Source organism: Eupeodes corollae, chromosome 3 (genome assembly GCF_945859685.1).
Source record: "Eupeodes corollae chromosome 3, idEupCoro1.1, whole genome shotgun sequence".
Taxonomy (NCBI): Eukaryota; Metazoa; Arthropoda; class Insecta; order Diptera; family Syrphidae; genus Eupeodes; species Eupeodes corollae.
In genome coordinates this window covers 78,008,873-78,025,281 of record NC_079149.1, presented here as the reverse complement: position 1 = coordinate 78,025,281, position 16,409 = coordinate 78,008,873, and the positions used below count along the sequence as shown (strand labels likewise).

Below are 16,409 nucleotides of genomic sequence, written 5' to 3'. Positions count from 1 at the left end.
AGTAAAAATAGTGTGACCGGGGATAAAAGTCAAAAGATATACCGTTGAACGAACCCTTAAGTAATCTTAATTTCTATACTGAATTACTCTCTCTTGAAATAGGAAACTTTATCACTACGCATAATCCAAAATTATGTATTTTATTGCGAGCATATTAAATAAAATTTAGTGCGCAAGACCGGTTCAAAATATCTAGGAATGTTTTTCTTTTTGTTTCAACTTTTGTAGCTTCACTTTAAGAATCCTGCTTCGCCATGTTTATTTAAATTGCTTGCAATTTTAGTTACAAACGTCGTTTTAATAATTACAATTTACTGCTTGAATTATTTCATTAAAAAAGAATAGTTTGAAGTTTGAAGGTTTTTTTTGTTGTATGGGAACTTAAAGAAAAACTTTATGTAACACATAATTTTAATTTATTTATTATTTTTAGTATCTTTGATGAAAATTCATCTCACCTTATCAGCCTGGAGTCAAAAAGCTTACTTGCAACTCCATTAAGTGCAATTGCGAGAAATGAAAGCAACGAAATGAAACAAAAACGCATCCTTGAAAATATTTCTAGCGAAAATGAGAAAATTCGAGAAATGTGCCATGAGGATGGCATTGGTGATATCAAAGATGATCTTATTGTAAAAGAAGAAACCCGAGTGAGGATATCATGGTCGAGAGAAAATTCACCAGCTCCGTCCACTTCGACTTCATCTACTGTGCAGACTGTTGTCGAGAAATTTGCTGTAAATGAAGATGAAGAAAAGAAAGATGCAGAGGGAGAAATAGCTAAGGGAATTGAGGAATGTCCTGCTGAGGGTTTGATGAGTGAAAATATCCATACAAGAATTGAACCTCAACCAGCTACTAGTCAAAGAAATCAACGTGAAGTGCAAACGATGATAATGAACCAAATTGTATCACAAGAAACTGCTCCCAGGGAAAAGTGAGCTTTATTTTATATCTTAAAGTAATTTAAAATTGTTGCTTACACATTTATTTTAGGATTTTCCCTTCAAAAGAAATGCAAGCTGCTCTTAAAGTTATAAATGATTCACTTCAAAAGTTCGCCTCGAAGACCAGTGATCATAAAAGCGCTACAGCAGTTGTTCAGACGGAATGGTTCCACATTTCGAGTACTGATATGGCAAATCCATTGATTGTTGAAGATTATCTAGATTGTTTTGAAGAGTTTTCAATAGCTTTGCTTAAGTATGTTGTGAATTTAATGGATACTAATGTGAGTAGCTACTTATTTTTAAGTAAAAAACTTAAAAACTATTTTTACTTAAATATAAATTTTTTTAGAATTGACATTTTTAAATTACCAATCCAAAATTGACAGAAATCAAAATATTAGAATCAAAAACCACGAAAACAAGTGTTTTTTAATACACTAAAGCAGGTCATATCATGCCAACAATTCTTACGGTTTAATAGACGAATTGTATGTACATTCATAAACCAATCCAGCCATTTGACCATGCGGATTATTTAAAAAGATAAACTGCAAATTCGTTTTCAAAATAAAACATTTTTTAATGTTTGACCAGTTTGGTTGCAAAAGTTCTTGATCAAGATTGCAATGCAAGAGAAACTGAATCCATTTCTAGAAAGTTTGAAACACATGATTAATTTTGTATAATCTCACTTCGAAACCAAATTTCCTTCCGAGTTTTGCTTAAGAGTTTTGAATTTTCAAAATTTTAAGCCATGTTTTTAAGTTTTCCTGAGAAGGCACATGATTCTGGGTTGTTTTCTACGAAAAAAAACGCTAAGTAGTAATAGTTCAGAAATAGTAGTTTAATTTAACCAAAATTCCCGCTCTTGCATTTTTGTGGAGACTTATTTAAAGGTGTACAAGTAAGAACATAAAGATACAACAAAAAGATATTGCTTTTTCGAGGAAGCAAATATGTTTTTTTAAGCACAATATTATTATTCACAACAAATTATGTTGAGATGCTGAAACCTGAAATATGTAGTAAATTTGGTGTACAAAAATAAGAATCAAATGAGCCTAAAAAACATCAAATGTTGAAATGACGTTCACGTATGGGTTAAAGTTTAGTTTTTCAACCTTTCTTAAGAGGAATTCCAAAATGTTGAGAAAATACTGTAGTTAAAAAACAATAAAGTTTTAAAAGATTTATTAAGGAAAATAATAAATAAATTACATATTACATAATTTAATTACATATAAACAAAAAATATAAATAACCTCTGAGATATAATCCATCTGAAACGTTTTTAAATAACAAATAAAACTATTCCTAATGCGAGGGTTGCGCTTGTTTTTCAGAAATCAATTTCTCCCATCGTGGATCTGTTTTTGTTACATTGAGAATTAAATCGTTTTCCAAATTTAAGAGATTTCTTTCCTTACTTTTAATATATTATTACGAGGTTGCAAATGGAATCAAACACGTCAAAACCTCTAATGTTAATTCAGGGTATTCTAATTTTCTTTTTAACCAAAAGGTATCTAAATTGACAGACTTGAATTCCAATTGCAGCATTCCATCGGGAGACAGATCCAGCAGACTTTCCTTGATCTTGATTGCCTAATTTGCCTCAATTGCAGCTGCATTTAAAAACGGATTAAAGATCCACCTTTGCCCAATATACTTTTATATCTCTTCCATTGAGAAGTATACAAGTGGTTTTGATTAAGAGACGATGACCAAAATTCAATTTTGTTTCTAAGGCCATAGATTTTGTCCTTAGGAGTGATGACATTTTCATCTAGCCCTTATAGACTTTTGTTTTTGATATTTAAATGCTCAAATAAGTCAGAAGGAAAAGCCAATTTCAAAAAGAATTCCGGGTCATAAATAAATTTAGAGTATTCTGACTTGGGTAGCTGCAACTATATCAAAAGTTCAGCGTGAAGTTCCAACACTCTGGCTAGTACTTTGCCTCTCGACAACCATTTGACCTCAGTATGGTCAAGTAAATTTTGGTGGAGTGCTTCCATATCTTCACACATTTTTCGAAACAGTCACACGATATTTTTCATAGCTTCAATAAACATATTATGGAAGCACTGGCCTGTAGTATTTGTGGGAAGCGCTCTTCAAAACAATATTTCTTCTATTAATTTTTCATTGGATTCGAATTGCACAGAAGCTACGTACAAATCCTCAATATCCGTAGACTCGTCAAATTGCAAGGACACAAAACTACTTTCTTTTATTTTATTTATGACTGATCACACACATCAGCCGCCATATCACTTATCCTGCGTTGAGTTGTATTGTCAGGGGTGTAGTTTTGAATTTTTCGACCTCTTCTTTGCCAAATATAATCTCCGCAATATCTAAAACCGCTGGAAGAATCAAATTTCTCAGCAATAGTATGAGGTTTTCCTTAGCCACACGAAGATCTATTCGATAGCTATCTGGCAATGCTTTCTCATTTACCTTGGACATCTGTACTATCGCAGTTTTTTAAAGTTGAAGAGCTTTGCATTTTCTTTCAAAAATTCCATGGGTTTATTTTTTTCACTTGGATGCTTTGTATTGAGGTGGCGTAATAACTTTCTCTTGATAAAGTTTCAGAACAAATAACACACTGTAGTTGATTCCCAATCATAGTAAATCCGAATTGTAAATAACTGTCATCATATAGACAAAATGATTTAGGAAGACTTGGACCAATGTTGGATCCGGGGTGGGGGGGCGGTAATGACCCTGATATAAGAAACATAAAGCTTATATAAGTTGTATAATAATGATTTCATCTAAAGATGAAAGTAGTTTAACGATATTCACAAAAATGCGGTTTGGTGTCAAAAACAACAAAAATCTTTGTTTTCACACAATTTATAATTTCGAAAAACTTTAGTAATGCTTTCAATTATTTGTATAGGACATTTTTTGAGAGAAAGGGCAAATATTTAGGTTCTTAAGAAGAAACCTTAAAAAAGAGATCGCTAATTTGATATAGTGTAAGACCCTCTTAAATTGTTTTTCCCTTTCGAAACTGATTTTATATTAAATAAAAGAAACTTTTAAAATTTAAACAAATTAAATACAGTGGTTGTCCAGTATAACGAATGATCGATATTACGAACACATTTTCAAGCCCATTAGGTATTCTATATAACGATCAAAATAACGAATTTCTGATATTAAACAAAATTACTGTAAATATCTTGATTTCTACTATCATGTATATTAAGATACATATGCAATTTCCCATTACACAAGTGTTTTTTAGTTACGTCCTACGTATTCGTCTTCGTGTATGTAAACAGTTGCTCTATGCACACAACTGTAATGGACTTTTATTCCCATTTTTGTTGTTTTACGTTTTTTGGGTCTGAAATAATTAACATGGTTTCTCAGTTTCATGTCTGATGCTGAATAAGAAAGTTCTGCAAGATGTCGTCGCTCAAAAGTCTTACAATGGAAGCAAAAATTAAAATCATTGACGAGTATAAAAGAGGAGTATTGCTTTCGGATATTTGGAAGAAGTTTGAAATTCCAAAGTCTAGCATAATGTACTATCAAGAAAAATGAGAGCAAGGTTCTCAAAAATCTGAGAAATACAAATAGTGGACCTTTTCGTCGACGATCATTAAAGAAGGGTGAATATCCAATATCCCCATTGTACAAATGGTTTATTGCCCAACGTGAGAGTCATGTTCCTATTAATGTTAACATTTTAAAGGCCAAGACATTGCAGTTTCAAAAAATATATCACCACCAAAATGTTTCGATATAAAGAATTTTCGATATAAAAAATTAATGACTCTGGACATTATATCGTTCTTTATACTGGACCATCATTGTAGATCTTGAAGTAAATTTGCTTTGGGTGCTCAAAAACTGAGATTTGGACATGAATTTCAAGAATATTAATGTTTCAAAAACAATAATATAGAAGCTATAGTATCTCGAGAATTGAAGTTATTTGAACTTATTTGTTCACATTAACTTATTTTTATTTAATTAGGTTTTAAAAAAATCTGTACTTAAATGCACCTTCATCCTTAAGCTCAAGAATCAAACATTTTTCTCGCTACAATTGTTAATTTTTGTGGATTGCTTTAAGCAGGGCCGGATTTAGAGGTCCAAAGGCCTGGGGGCAATAAAGGAGCGGAGGCCTCTTCGCCACGAATTATTTTCAAATTAAAGTAAACCATTTGTTTCACTCGAGTTTTTTAATTAATAATTTATTGTGAAACCAAGTAGATTCCTTTAGTATTGAACAAACACATATAAACACAAGCGGAAAAAAGAATTAACTGAAATTAAATTTTATGGTTAGCGGACGGAATCTTTCGAGCTTTTTTCGCCGAAACATCGTTGATAATTTCGTTGAAATGAAAGGAGAGAAAGCTTCGATAGACTGTTTTGTCCCATCGTAGTTCGAAGTCTATTTTTTATAATTTTCATTTTTGAAAATGAGCACTATACCCAGTGCAATTTGTTACCATCAAAACAAAATACATTCTCAAAGCAATGTCGAGTTTTGGGAATGTAGCTCTGAAATTTTTATTTTCGAGAATTTCCTAGTAAACTAGTTTTGGCGATTGATCTGTTCCATAGTCCTTTTCGTTTTTGTATGAGTCAATCAAAGACACTGATTGAACCAACTCATCCAAGACTAGGCTCTAAATCATCCAGATACACTTGTACCAATGCCTCTGTTCCATCTTCTCGATGTGATTCAGGAATCCAAATCTCGAACGTACAGCTTCATAGGCATGCAATCTTTCAGTAAGAGAAATTGATAGCTGGCCAATCACTGGGATGAAGGCGGATACTTTGTATTTTTCCTTGTATGACCACTCATCTTCTGTTGCTTCATTTCTCACGATGTCTTTTTGCTTTTTATTGGAAGATATGCTGGTTAGAGCTTCTTCGATTAGCAGTTGACTAAGGCTTTCGTAGCTTTAGCTCGACAAGACCAACTAGTGTCGCTGAGCTTTTTCAAGACTAAAAACTGATCCCTTTTCTTCTCCGATAATTTCTCAATCAGAATTCGGTGCAGCTCTGTACTGGCTGTGAAAAACCTGTACAAATTCTTCACGAAATCAAAGAATTGAACAGCCGATGGACAATTAAACAATTAGTCAATAGATTTTTAAAAGAATTGAAGAACACCAATTAATGTATAAAATAAAATTGTCGACACACAGAATCGAATACCCAACCTACGAGGTTGCGGGCAAGTACCACCCCACTCAGCCATTAACCGATTGGGGCACTCCCTCAAGATGGGTAGTGAATTGGAAGTGCTTCTTATCAGGGCCATTTGATATTTCACTGATTGCCTGATTGGAGTGAACAAACATAGATCAATGATTTCTGTTATTTAAGATTAATATAAATAAATAATCGGGTATCTACAAAGTACTGTAGGCTGTAGGTAAAGGTAAAAGAGCAAATAAATAAATACATATTAGAGGAAAAGATGTTTAGTAGTGTTTATTAGTTGGAATTTGAAACAAAAACTGTCCGAAGTCTTTATTATAGGGACCCCCGTCTGTGGAGGCCCCGATTGCCCTCCCCTAAATCCGGCCCTGCGTAGGTGACTTAGACACGCTACTGAGGGTTAACCGCTAAGTCTTCTACGTAAAGTTGATCATCTCCGTGTCTCTGTACAATCATACAAATTCTATCTTTCCCAGCCGATCTTGTTGATAAAAAGTATACTTGAGCTTTGAAATATTTGGGGGTTTAAGATATTACGTGCTTCGATTGTAGTTTCTTAGGTTTCAAAAGGGATTTAAACTATCGAATTATGCCCGACTTAAGAATCTGGTATTGTTGATTAAATTGCGATTTAAGTAAACATTTTTTCTGAATTTATAAATTTTCCTACTATCAATTTTGTTCTTAAGCTCAAATGTTCAAATTTATTCTTTTACAGGGTAATACAGCAATGCATTACGCAGTCTCGCATGGTAATTTTGATGTTGTATCCATATTGTTGGATTCTAAGGTTTGTAATGTAAACCAAATGAATAACGCAGGATACACATGTGTTATGCTTGTCTCACTGGCTAAATTACAAAACTCAGCACATCGGACAGTCGTTCAACGATTGTTCCAGATGGCTGATGTAAATATACGCGCAAAAAAGGTTCTCAGATTAAGAAAATTAATTATTGTGCTAATTTTTGACTAATTTTTTATAATTATTTTATAGCACTGTCAAACTGCCCTAATGCTTGCTGTTTCCCATGGAAACCTGGATATGGTTGAAATGTTGTTAGGCGCTGGCGCTGATATCAACATTCAAGATGAGGATGGTAGTACGGCTCTAATGTGTGCTGCAGAACACGGAAGAGTGGATATTGTCAAACATTTGTTATCGCAATCAGATTGTGATTCATTAATTCAAGATGTGGTAAGTGGGTTTTTGCCATTTTAATTTTTATTATTTAAGAAGTGAGTGTGAGAAGTTTTCAATTAAAAGATAAAATGCTTAAGATTTTTAATCGAAAAGAATGCCTTCTATATATTCATTTTCCTGACCAGTTTAAATTTAAAAAAAGAATGTGTGTCTAAAAAATATTGCTTACAATTTTATCATCGTAATATTCTAATAATCATAATTGGTTGTGTATTTATTTTCAGGATGGAAGTACTGCCTTTAAAATCGCATGGCAGGCAGGCCATAGAGATATTGGTCTCCTTCTTTATGTTCACGAACAAATGCTGCGCAGTAAAATGCCAAGCAAGCCTGAGCAACGAACTTCATCACTGTCACCTCGTCACCATAAACGCCATCCTTCACAGTAACAACACTTTGAAATAAATTAAATTAGGATAAAATAAGTCATTTGAGACTAGAAAGGAAATAGCATTTTTGTCTGCCGAAAAATTAAATTATCCGAAGTGAACAGTAAAAAAATTATACCAGCCGAGATCTATTATAGAACTAACATTAATTAAGTAGATTCAAATAAAATTACCGTTAAATTCGCACTATGTTCCATTTTTCGAACTATCTATTTTGACACGAATTATAAAAAGAAACACACAGAATTTTCAAATTGGAGCATACATATACATACATGTGTATTAGTTTTATTATTTTGTCTACGGCAAAAATTCGATTTATGTAAATCTTAAAGAACACATTCCACAACATATCAGCGGTAAAGCGTTAAAGTAACTTTCCCATTATGCTTGATTTGTGAAAAGAAAAAAAATATTCAAGTAATACATATACAACAATGTATGTATATATTTTTACAAAAAATGCAATTTTCAAGCCAATCCCTTTTGGAAAATTTAGTATAATGTAGCAATTGTTGTTTAAAACGAGTTAATTAATGTAAAATAATTATCACAACTAACATTCAACGAATATTAAGAATTCTTGCAAGAGTGTTTTTTTTTTTAAACCTCACTCGATAATATTTTAAACAAATCTGAAACCTTCTCCATTTCATTATAATACAAAATTTTATCTGTGCCTTTGTCAATCTATCAACATTGAATTGATGTTGAATTACTAATATTCTACAATATTTACACAAAAGTAAAAAAATATTTATATCTGATTAAAACTTAACATCAAGAAGAATAAAAATTCAATTTAATGTAACACAGCGTTGAAAATAAATTATTTATCAAATTAATAGAAGATTCGTTGTAAGCGAAGGTAGAGGAATCAATAAAAACAAACTTTAACATAATACAAAATATGATCAAATTAGTTGTTAAATTAAATGTAGATTCGATTAACTAATATAATTGTAAAAAGTAAAACCTGTCATTACATAAATTATTAAAAAATTAGAACATAGTTATCTATGGAAAGTATACTTAAACATTTATATAGATTTAAATGATAATGAAATGTTCTTGTAGAAAAGTTTTATTAACTGAGATGTAACTAAAATTATTTAATTAATAAATACATTAATAAAAACTTTTGTTTGGTTAAACTTTATCTTGCCTTGCTCTGACGACTTGTTTTTACATTTATTTATACTATATTTTTTTGTTAAAAAAGGTATTATTATTAGGTTTTCTTAAAGAACATACAATTTTGGTTATCTGGCCAAATACTAAAATTCTATTCGAGTTTCAGATTAATAAAAACATAAATGTATTAATAACTACTTTAAAAACAAACTAGGTGTTTAAAATACGTATAACACTTAAAAGATTTTTTGTCGATGTAAAAAATAAAGGAAGAAAATTGGAGTGAGCTGAGCACTGTTTCCCGTAACTTACTTAGCAGCATTTTTGACGATATGTGATCGTTCTTGATTCCCAATTGGAAAATGCTGTTAAGATCAGAATTTAATGAGCTTATTATACACTGCCCTTAATAGTCCACATCCGAAGATCAAAGATGAAAATCTAAAAACGAATATTAAAAGCTAAGGGTACTGTCATCAGCGAAACAATTTAGTGGGTTAGAAGTTTCAGGCAAGAGACCATTTATAAAAAAAAAGAAAGTAACCCTCGCCCTGGGCCACACCGGAGTTCAGTTTGTGGATATCAGATTTAAACAACTCCGATACAACTCGCTCAGCAAAAAATTTGTTTTCCTAACTTTAAACCAAAGAAAATTGTATTCTGAGCAGCTGATTTTGTCTGAAATCATAACATAAAAATAAAGAATTGATAAGCCTTATTATTTGTGAATTGTATTGTGGTTGATTTTTGTCTTCTTTAATCTGAGTTTGAAGTCAGAATGGGTGAAAATAAATGAATTTACCATTGCAATTTACAAACTGCTATTGATTTTAATTATATGAAATTTTAAAGCCCATATTAATAATAAAAATATAAAAAATATAAAATAATAAATAAAATGTAATAAACATTTGTCCGCCTAGAGAAAGACATTTTACTGACCACACATTTCGTATACTTTCAAAAAGGTTTTAGAAAAAATCAGTCTTCATGTTTAAGATGTAGCAACGATAATTTCGATCAAACGAGTTCCTAGACACAGGCGCACAATTTTAAAGATCCTATTGTTAGCACATTGCTAATTGCCTTTTATTAAAAAACGAGCATCCAAATATTTCTAAAAAGTCACAGTTGATGAAAATAAACATAACAAATACGCTTGTACGGACCTATTAATTAAAATGCTTAACTTTAAATTTTAAAAAAATTTAAGAGCACTATCTTTATTCGTGAGTCTTAATACAATTAAATCTCCCAGGATATTTCCGATAATAGTAACATGCAATGCAATAGGAGGTTTTGTTATAAGAATCATTCAATAATGTTCTCATTAAATGTGGTTATAAGATATTTTTATTTGCGGAATTAAATTATTCAAATCATAAAAATACACATAGGCGCGACGAGTCGAGCATACCGTTGAAACAACTGACGAAAAAATAAAATGCAAGACTGGATCGCACGAACTTGCTCCTTCATGCAAAGAGTCTGTTTAAAAAGTTTGCCTTCAAAGATATAAACGCCACTTGATTTGTCAAAAAAACGGCGCGATTCATCCCAAGACACAACTTATCCTAGGACATTTCATCCCGGAAATGAAAAAATACTTGTAATAATACTTAATGAAAACAATTATTTGTGTATTCATTCAACTAGTTCGTTCACAGCTTTTTCCTTTGAATAGCTTTATTTTAATTCTCAACAAATTCTTTTTTTAGTGTCAGCGATCAGTAAGAAAAATGATTGCAAATTTTTGTTGCAGTAAATAATTAACATTGCACTAAAATTTTTGAAAATCTAGCTTTGTCTATTTGATCAACGTAACACAAGTGATCCGAGCAATTGTATATTCCTCAACTGCTATGGATTTCTCTCCTAACAAAGCCATTGCAATTATTTTTAGTTTTTCGAAGCCAGCATTTCTTTCCATTAATTGTTCTATTCTTCACTGATTTCCCAACCTTGCTGTTAAAGCTGTAGATTGTCTTCACCGTATCACTTATAATTTGTGTGCTAGAATAAAGCGATAAGCCACGTGATTTAATTTTTGAAATTGATGTTATTAGAAAACCCATAGCATGATGCCAAAAAAAACAAAAATCCATACGATTAGCAAAGAGCTGTTTCTAAAGGAATTTTGTACTCGGTATATTTTTCCAAAAAAGACCGAATAATTTCATTGCACATTTTGAACAAAGACATATATCTTACCCACAAAAGCACCACACAAATCTCTTTCAAACTCCTTATGTTTTGAATCACTCGAAGATTGGTGCGTTTCATTCTTCGTTCCTATTAATGATTTGTTCTTATTGCTTGCCTTTACAAAAAAAAGAAAAGCAAAAATGCAAAAATATGCATTTTCAGTGAAATATGCAAAAATATGCCCTAACGCCTAACAGATAACGTTTAAAAGAAGAAGATTGCAATGAAACGCATTTCTCTCACAGTCTCGTGTTAGTAGTGATGCTAACAAAAAATATGTTCGAACATATTTTTGGTTGCCCTAGTTATTACAATTTTGTCAAAATAATGCGCTCTTTCGGGCTCATGTACAGTTAAAATAATTTAAAAAAAAATATTTTAATGTTCAAAATTTCACCTGAAAAATAAGTTTCTCTTCAAAAATTTAAATGCCATTTTATAAATCAAAAAACCCTTGATTTTCAAATTTTTGTTTTAAAAATCTTTACAGCGTTTTTTATTAAATAAATTTTGTACATATACATTTTTTAATTCTAAAGTCTAAAATTATTTTTGGTATGCAGTTGTTTAGTGATTATAAATATACGTCATACATTTGAATTTTGTAAAAAAGTGTTGACCCGTTTTTGAGATATAGAATTTTGAAAAAAAAAATTCAATATTTTTTTAAAAATCCAAAATTTAAAAAATTGTACTTTTGATAATAAAATATTGTTATTCAAAAAAAATATTGAAATCGGTTTATAAGTTGCTGAGAAAATAAAACAAACAAAATAACAGGTCTATGAGCGGTACCTTTCCTGAGCAATACAAAAATATGTTTTTCTTATTAAAATAAGCCAAGTTAAAAAATAAAATTTTAGAGAAAATTTAAAGAAATCTATCGGTTTGTTTTTGAGAAAATTCGAAATATCTTTTTTTGACCAACAAAATTGTATGGGGGGATCTTAAAAAAAATGAAAAAAGCCTACCGCGAATCTGCTGAAATCGACCAATGGTTTAGGCTGTAGGAGCGCGGACAGACAGAAAAAACAGACCAAACGGAATCGCAGGACCCACTTTTTTCGACTTCTCTACCATCGTAATAAGATGTTTAATTGAAATCTCGAGTTCCGAATTTTTAGTACGAATGCAAAACTTGCCATACATGTAGTTCCTATGTGTTTTTTTTGTATATTGTGCTCGCACTCAAGGGGATATGAATACCCTTATAATGATTAAACACCGTGCGAGCAATAAATAGGTAAATACTTACAGTCAATCACAAAAGTCAACATATAGCTATGAAAAATGGTATATCAATGGTTTTAGCCAAAATTCAAATATATTTGTTTGACTAAATAATGGAATATTATTTAAAAGATATGAATTAAGACATTAACGGTATTTTTTTTTCATAATATTCCAAAGAGATCAGAAAACGGTTAAAATTGTGCTGTACATTTAAACAATTTTTTAATTAAATTAAATTTGATTTTATCACCATTGCTGATTAGTTATCTTTCATAATCTTGTTTATTTCGTGTGTGATATTTGAATAATATTGTTAAAAATGGAAAAAAGGAGTGAAACTTAAATTGAAATAAAAAATTTAATTTTTCGGGGGGCCGTAGCAGCCTCTGGTGTAGGGAGGCTAGTTTTTAATTGATATGGATCGCTTTCAATATTTGGACATTTTGCGTAATAATTTGCACGTCTCTGCGGAAGCAGTAGGGCTCGGAAGCAGCTGGATCCTGCGCCAAGACAACAACCACAAACATACGGCAAAGATTATAGAGCTGGTATTTAGGGTCCCAAAACAGCTTCATCCACCACCGCAGTCTCCAAATCTCAATATCATACAGCACATCTGGAATGAACTGGAACGGAGGGCTCTTGCGAATGCTTGGTCTTCAATAACCCCTGACGTTATTTAATTTTTATTTAATTTAATTTTGATCATATGTGTACTTTCGTGTATCGTTTTTTTAACTTTTTTCGTTTTTTCTTTAATTTTGTCTAATAAAATGACTAATTTTGTTAATTGTTTTTAAATAATAAATGCTCCCTTTTCAATTAATACAATTAATGAATTTTACTAAAAGCGGTAATTTAACACTTTTTATCACTATACGTAGACTTTTGTGACGGACTGTATATCAGAAAACATTTTCAATTAATTGAATATTTCAATTACTACTTATTTTCAATCGTAGTACCCGTGGCATGATGGTTAGTGCGTTGGACTGTCATGCGAGAGGTCTTGGGTTTATAACCTGCCTATGCCTATTGACAAATTCTCCAAGAGTAATTCTTGTCATGAAAAGTGCTTTCTCGAATTTGTCGTTCGGATTCGGCTTAAAACTGTAGGTCCCTTCCATCCGTGACAACAGCACTCGCACACAGGAAGGGTTGAGAGTTGTCATTCACTAGGCCCTAGTTCTCAAACGGACTGTTGCGCCACCCAATTTATTTATTTACTTATTCTCAATCACTTCTTGTAAATAATAAAGTAAAATAATGTAAATAATGTAAAATATTTGAATTAATAGAACACTTTTTTAAATGTTATAGCGCTGTAAATATCAAATAAATACATACATACATAGTACATACTCGTACATTCGTATAAAAAAAATATTTGAAATACAATATTTAAATCGTATATTACTGTTGTGAAGAAATGTAGAGATTCCAGCTTATTGCGTACCATGCTAGTCTGAGCTCTAGGACGGCTTAGAGTGTTTTGTTCTTTAAAATCTTTGAATACTTGTCCCAGTTATTCATTATTTTTAAGAACCTAGGGGTAAGAGCGACATAGTTCTGTCTGAAAACAAATTAGATTGTTTAAAGCAGTGTTTTTCAAGCTTTTACATGAAACGGACCCTTTAGCACGAAGAAATATTTCGCGACCCCCCAATCCATTGCTTTTCCGTACTTAAGTAATTAAAACAATATGGCAACAGTCTTAAGAGCTTTTCTTTCATACATTTAAAATTTGACATCACGAACTTTTTTGCTTGTATATCTTGAATAAAAGTCTTTAAGGGCGGGATGAAAATGTCATCACTCCTAAAGACAAAAATAAATGACTTTACACACAAAATTGAATTTTGGTCATCGTCTCTTATTAAAACCACTTAGATTCATTTTCATCGACACAATCTTTTGTTGAAGAAGTCGGATGTGAGATAAATATTAAGGAATTTATTCCTGGTATGAAAATGGTTTTAGAAAAGTTGAAAGAAGAAATGTGTCATTACTTCTCAATGGAAGAGATATCGAAGAATATAGGGCCAAGGTGGATCTTTTATCCGTTTTTAAATGCAGCTGTAAATGAGACAAAATTGGCAATCAAGCTCAAGGAAAGTCTGCTGGATTTATCTGCCGATGGAAGGATGCAATTCAATTTGGATACCTTTTGGTTAAAAAGGAAATTAGAATATCCTGGATTAATATTTGAGGCTTTGAAGTGTTTTATTCCATTTGCAACCTAGTACCTGTGCTAGTTGACATTTGCATCAAGGCCCAAATTAAAAGTAAGAAAATAAATCGCTTAAATTTGGAAAACGATTTAACTCTCAATATAGCAAAAACGGATCCACGATTAGAGAAATTGATTTCTGAAAAACAAAAATTAAGAATAACTTTTTGTTAATTTGATACAAATGTTTAAGATGGATTATATCTCATAGGTTATTTTTATTTTTTGTTTATTTGACACAAATGAATATTTCCTTTAATTATCATTTTTCTTAATAAACCTTTTTTAACTTTATTGATTTGTTTCACTGCAGTATTTTCTCAACCTTTTGGAATTCCTTGTAAGAATCTTCGTTGAAAAACACTGGTTTAAAATATTCAAATGTGAACAACGACTTTATTATGAAAACAATAACAAACAGAGTCAACAAAAATATACAGTCGTAGTTACAAAAATCAAATTTGTTTGATCGATTTACAATCAATTCAAAATTGTGTTTCGTTTGAAATGGACTTTGACACTCCTGGTAATATTTTTATTATGAAGAATTATTTATGTTGTTTAACATTTTACTCGTATACTCGTTTACATTTCTAGTTGTTGTTACAAATGATCTCGAAAAAAGAATTGCTGAAGCATTTTCCATGTTCGATCATATTGGAAACAAAACTATAGACGTACGTGAAGTTGGAACCATTCTCAGATTTTTAGGTTGTACACCAACGGAACAGGAAATAAACGAAATTATATCAGCGACTGAATTTGAAGACACCAGAGGAACAATACATTTATCTCGTTTTTTGTCGCATGTTTGTCAACTTTTGACCGAGAGAAAGTATGTAGCACCTTTTAATATAATAGTTAAATAATAATAACTGGAGCAAGTAAAAGTAGTTAATACTTTGAAGCGAAGTGAAATTATAAGTATTTCAAATCCAGCTAACGCTAGTCTTTCACCAAATTTATTGAATAAAATTGTATGCAATTTTTGAAAAATCACCATTAATTTGTATAAGCATTTCGTTTGAACAAGGCTTTACTTCCTATCCTAAGCACTCATGTACATAATATAATATGCATATACAATTGCTTTAAGAATGGAACCTGTGTCGCCAGAGAAACTTCTAGAAGCTTTTCAAGTCTTAGACCCTGATGGTAATGGCTTCTTGACCAAAGAGTTTATGAGTAAGATTATGATGGAAGAGGGTGAACCATTTACCCAGGTTTGTTAAAATAAAGACATTAAAACGAGAATAATTTAAAATTTATTCTTTTAGGAAGAACTCGATGAAATGATGGCTGTTGCTATCGACCCTCAAACTGGAAATATATCTTATGAATACTATTTGAATCAGTTGATGGTAAATATTTTTGATCTTATTTATATTCTATTTATCTATTAACAAAAGCATGTATTTTATAAGTATGAACCAAAAGAATCAATTTTTGAACTTGCTGCAAATGCAAAGGCACTTCAAAGCAAGAAATTTTAAAATTTATTATTTATCGTTATCAATTCTAATAAATAAATAAAATAAATGCTTTGCTCTTCTTTTTTTATAGGTTTATTTATAAACTAATTTTTAAATACAAAAATAAGTTAATAAATGGTGATTCAAATAGTGGAATTGTGTTTTTTATTCAGTATAAAATTGATAAGAAAAGTAAAAAAAATATAATTTAACTTATTATGTCCTTTTTAAAACCGAATTTGAAATAATAAATTAAAAGTATGGAATGTGTTTTGATATTGTTTGAAGTCAGGGGTGGAATCGGCTAAAGTGATTTTTGATAAATGACTATCAAAACGATCCAATTTGATCTACGTAATCTGATATTCAAATTGATACCTAAAAAGT

At 30.9% G+C, this 16,409-nt stretch overlaps 2 protein-coding genes across 6 annotated transcripts in view; both read left to right on the top strand.

Annotated features, from left to right (window-relative positions):
• Nucleotides 1-8,902, top strand: part of LOC129948833 (KN motif and ankyrin repeat domain-containing protein 1) — a 55,928-nt gene extending 47,026 nt beyond the window's left edge. For all 4 annotated transcript variants that reach the window (XM_056059915.1, XM_056059917.1, XM_056059916.1 and 1 more), the window contains 5 exons: nucleotides 434-937; nucleotides 997-1,231; nucleotides 6,874-7,086; nucleotides 7,153-7,353; nucleotides 7,584-8,902. In XM_056059915.1, coding sequence (XP_055915890.1) covers nucleotides 434-937; nucleotides 997-1,231; nucleotides 6,874-7,086; nucleotides 7,153-7,353; nucleotides 7,584-7,748 — 1,318 coding nt within the window. In that variant the 3' untranslated portion in view covers nucleotides 7,749-8,902. The remainder of the gene's footprint in view (nucleotides 1-433; nucleotides 938-996; nucleotides 1,232-6,873; nucleotides 7,087-7,152; nucleotides 7,354-7,583) is intronic.
• A 5,807-nt stretch (nucleotides 8,903-14,709) lies between these two features.
• On the top strand, nucleotides 14,710-16,178 carry LOC129951484 (dynein regulatory complex protein 8-like). Of its 2 annotated transcripts, none has more exons than XM_056063651.1 (5): nucleotides 14,710-15,076; nucleotides 15,148-15,385; nucleotides 15,647-15,773; nucleotides 15,828-15,911; nucleotides 15,975-16,178. In XM_056063651.1, exons 1-5 carry the CDS (start codon nucleotides 15,058-15,060, stop codon nucleotides 16,041-16,043), a joined length of 537 nt encoding a protein of 178 aa, XP_055919626.1. In that variant the 5' UTR covers nucleotides 14,710-15,057; the 3' UTR covers nucleotides 16,044-16,178. The 2 variants fall into 2 exon arrangements, with proteins under 2 accessions (XP_055919626.1, XP_055919627.1); XM_056063652.1 differs by having other exon boundaries at nucleotides 14,921-15,076; nucleotides 16,114-16,178.
• The last annotated feature ends 231 nt before the right edge of the window (nucleotides 16,179-16,409 follow it).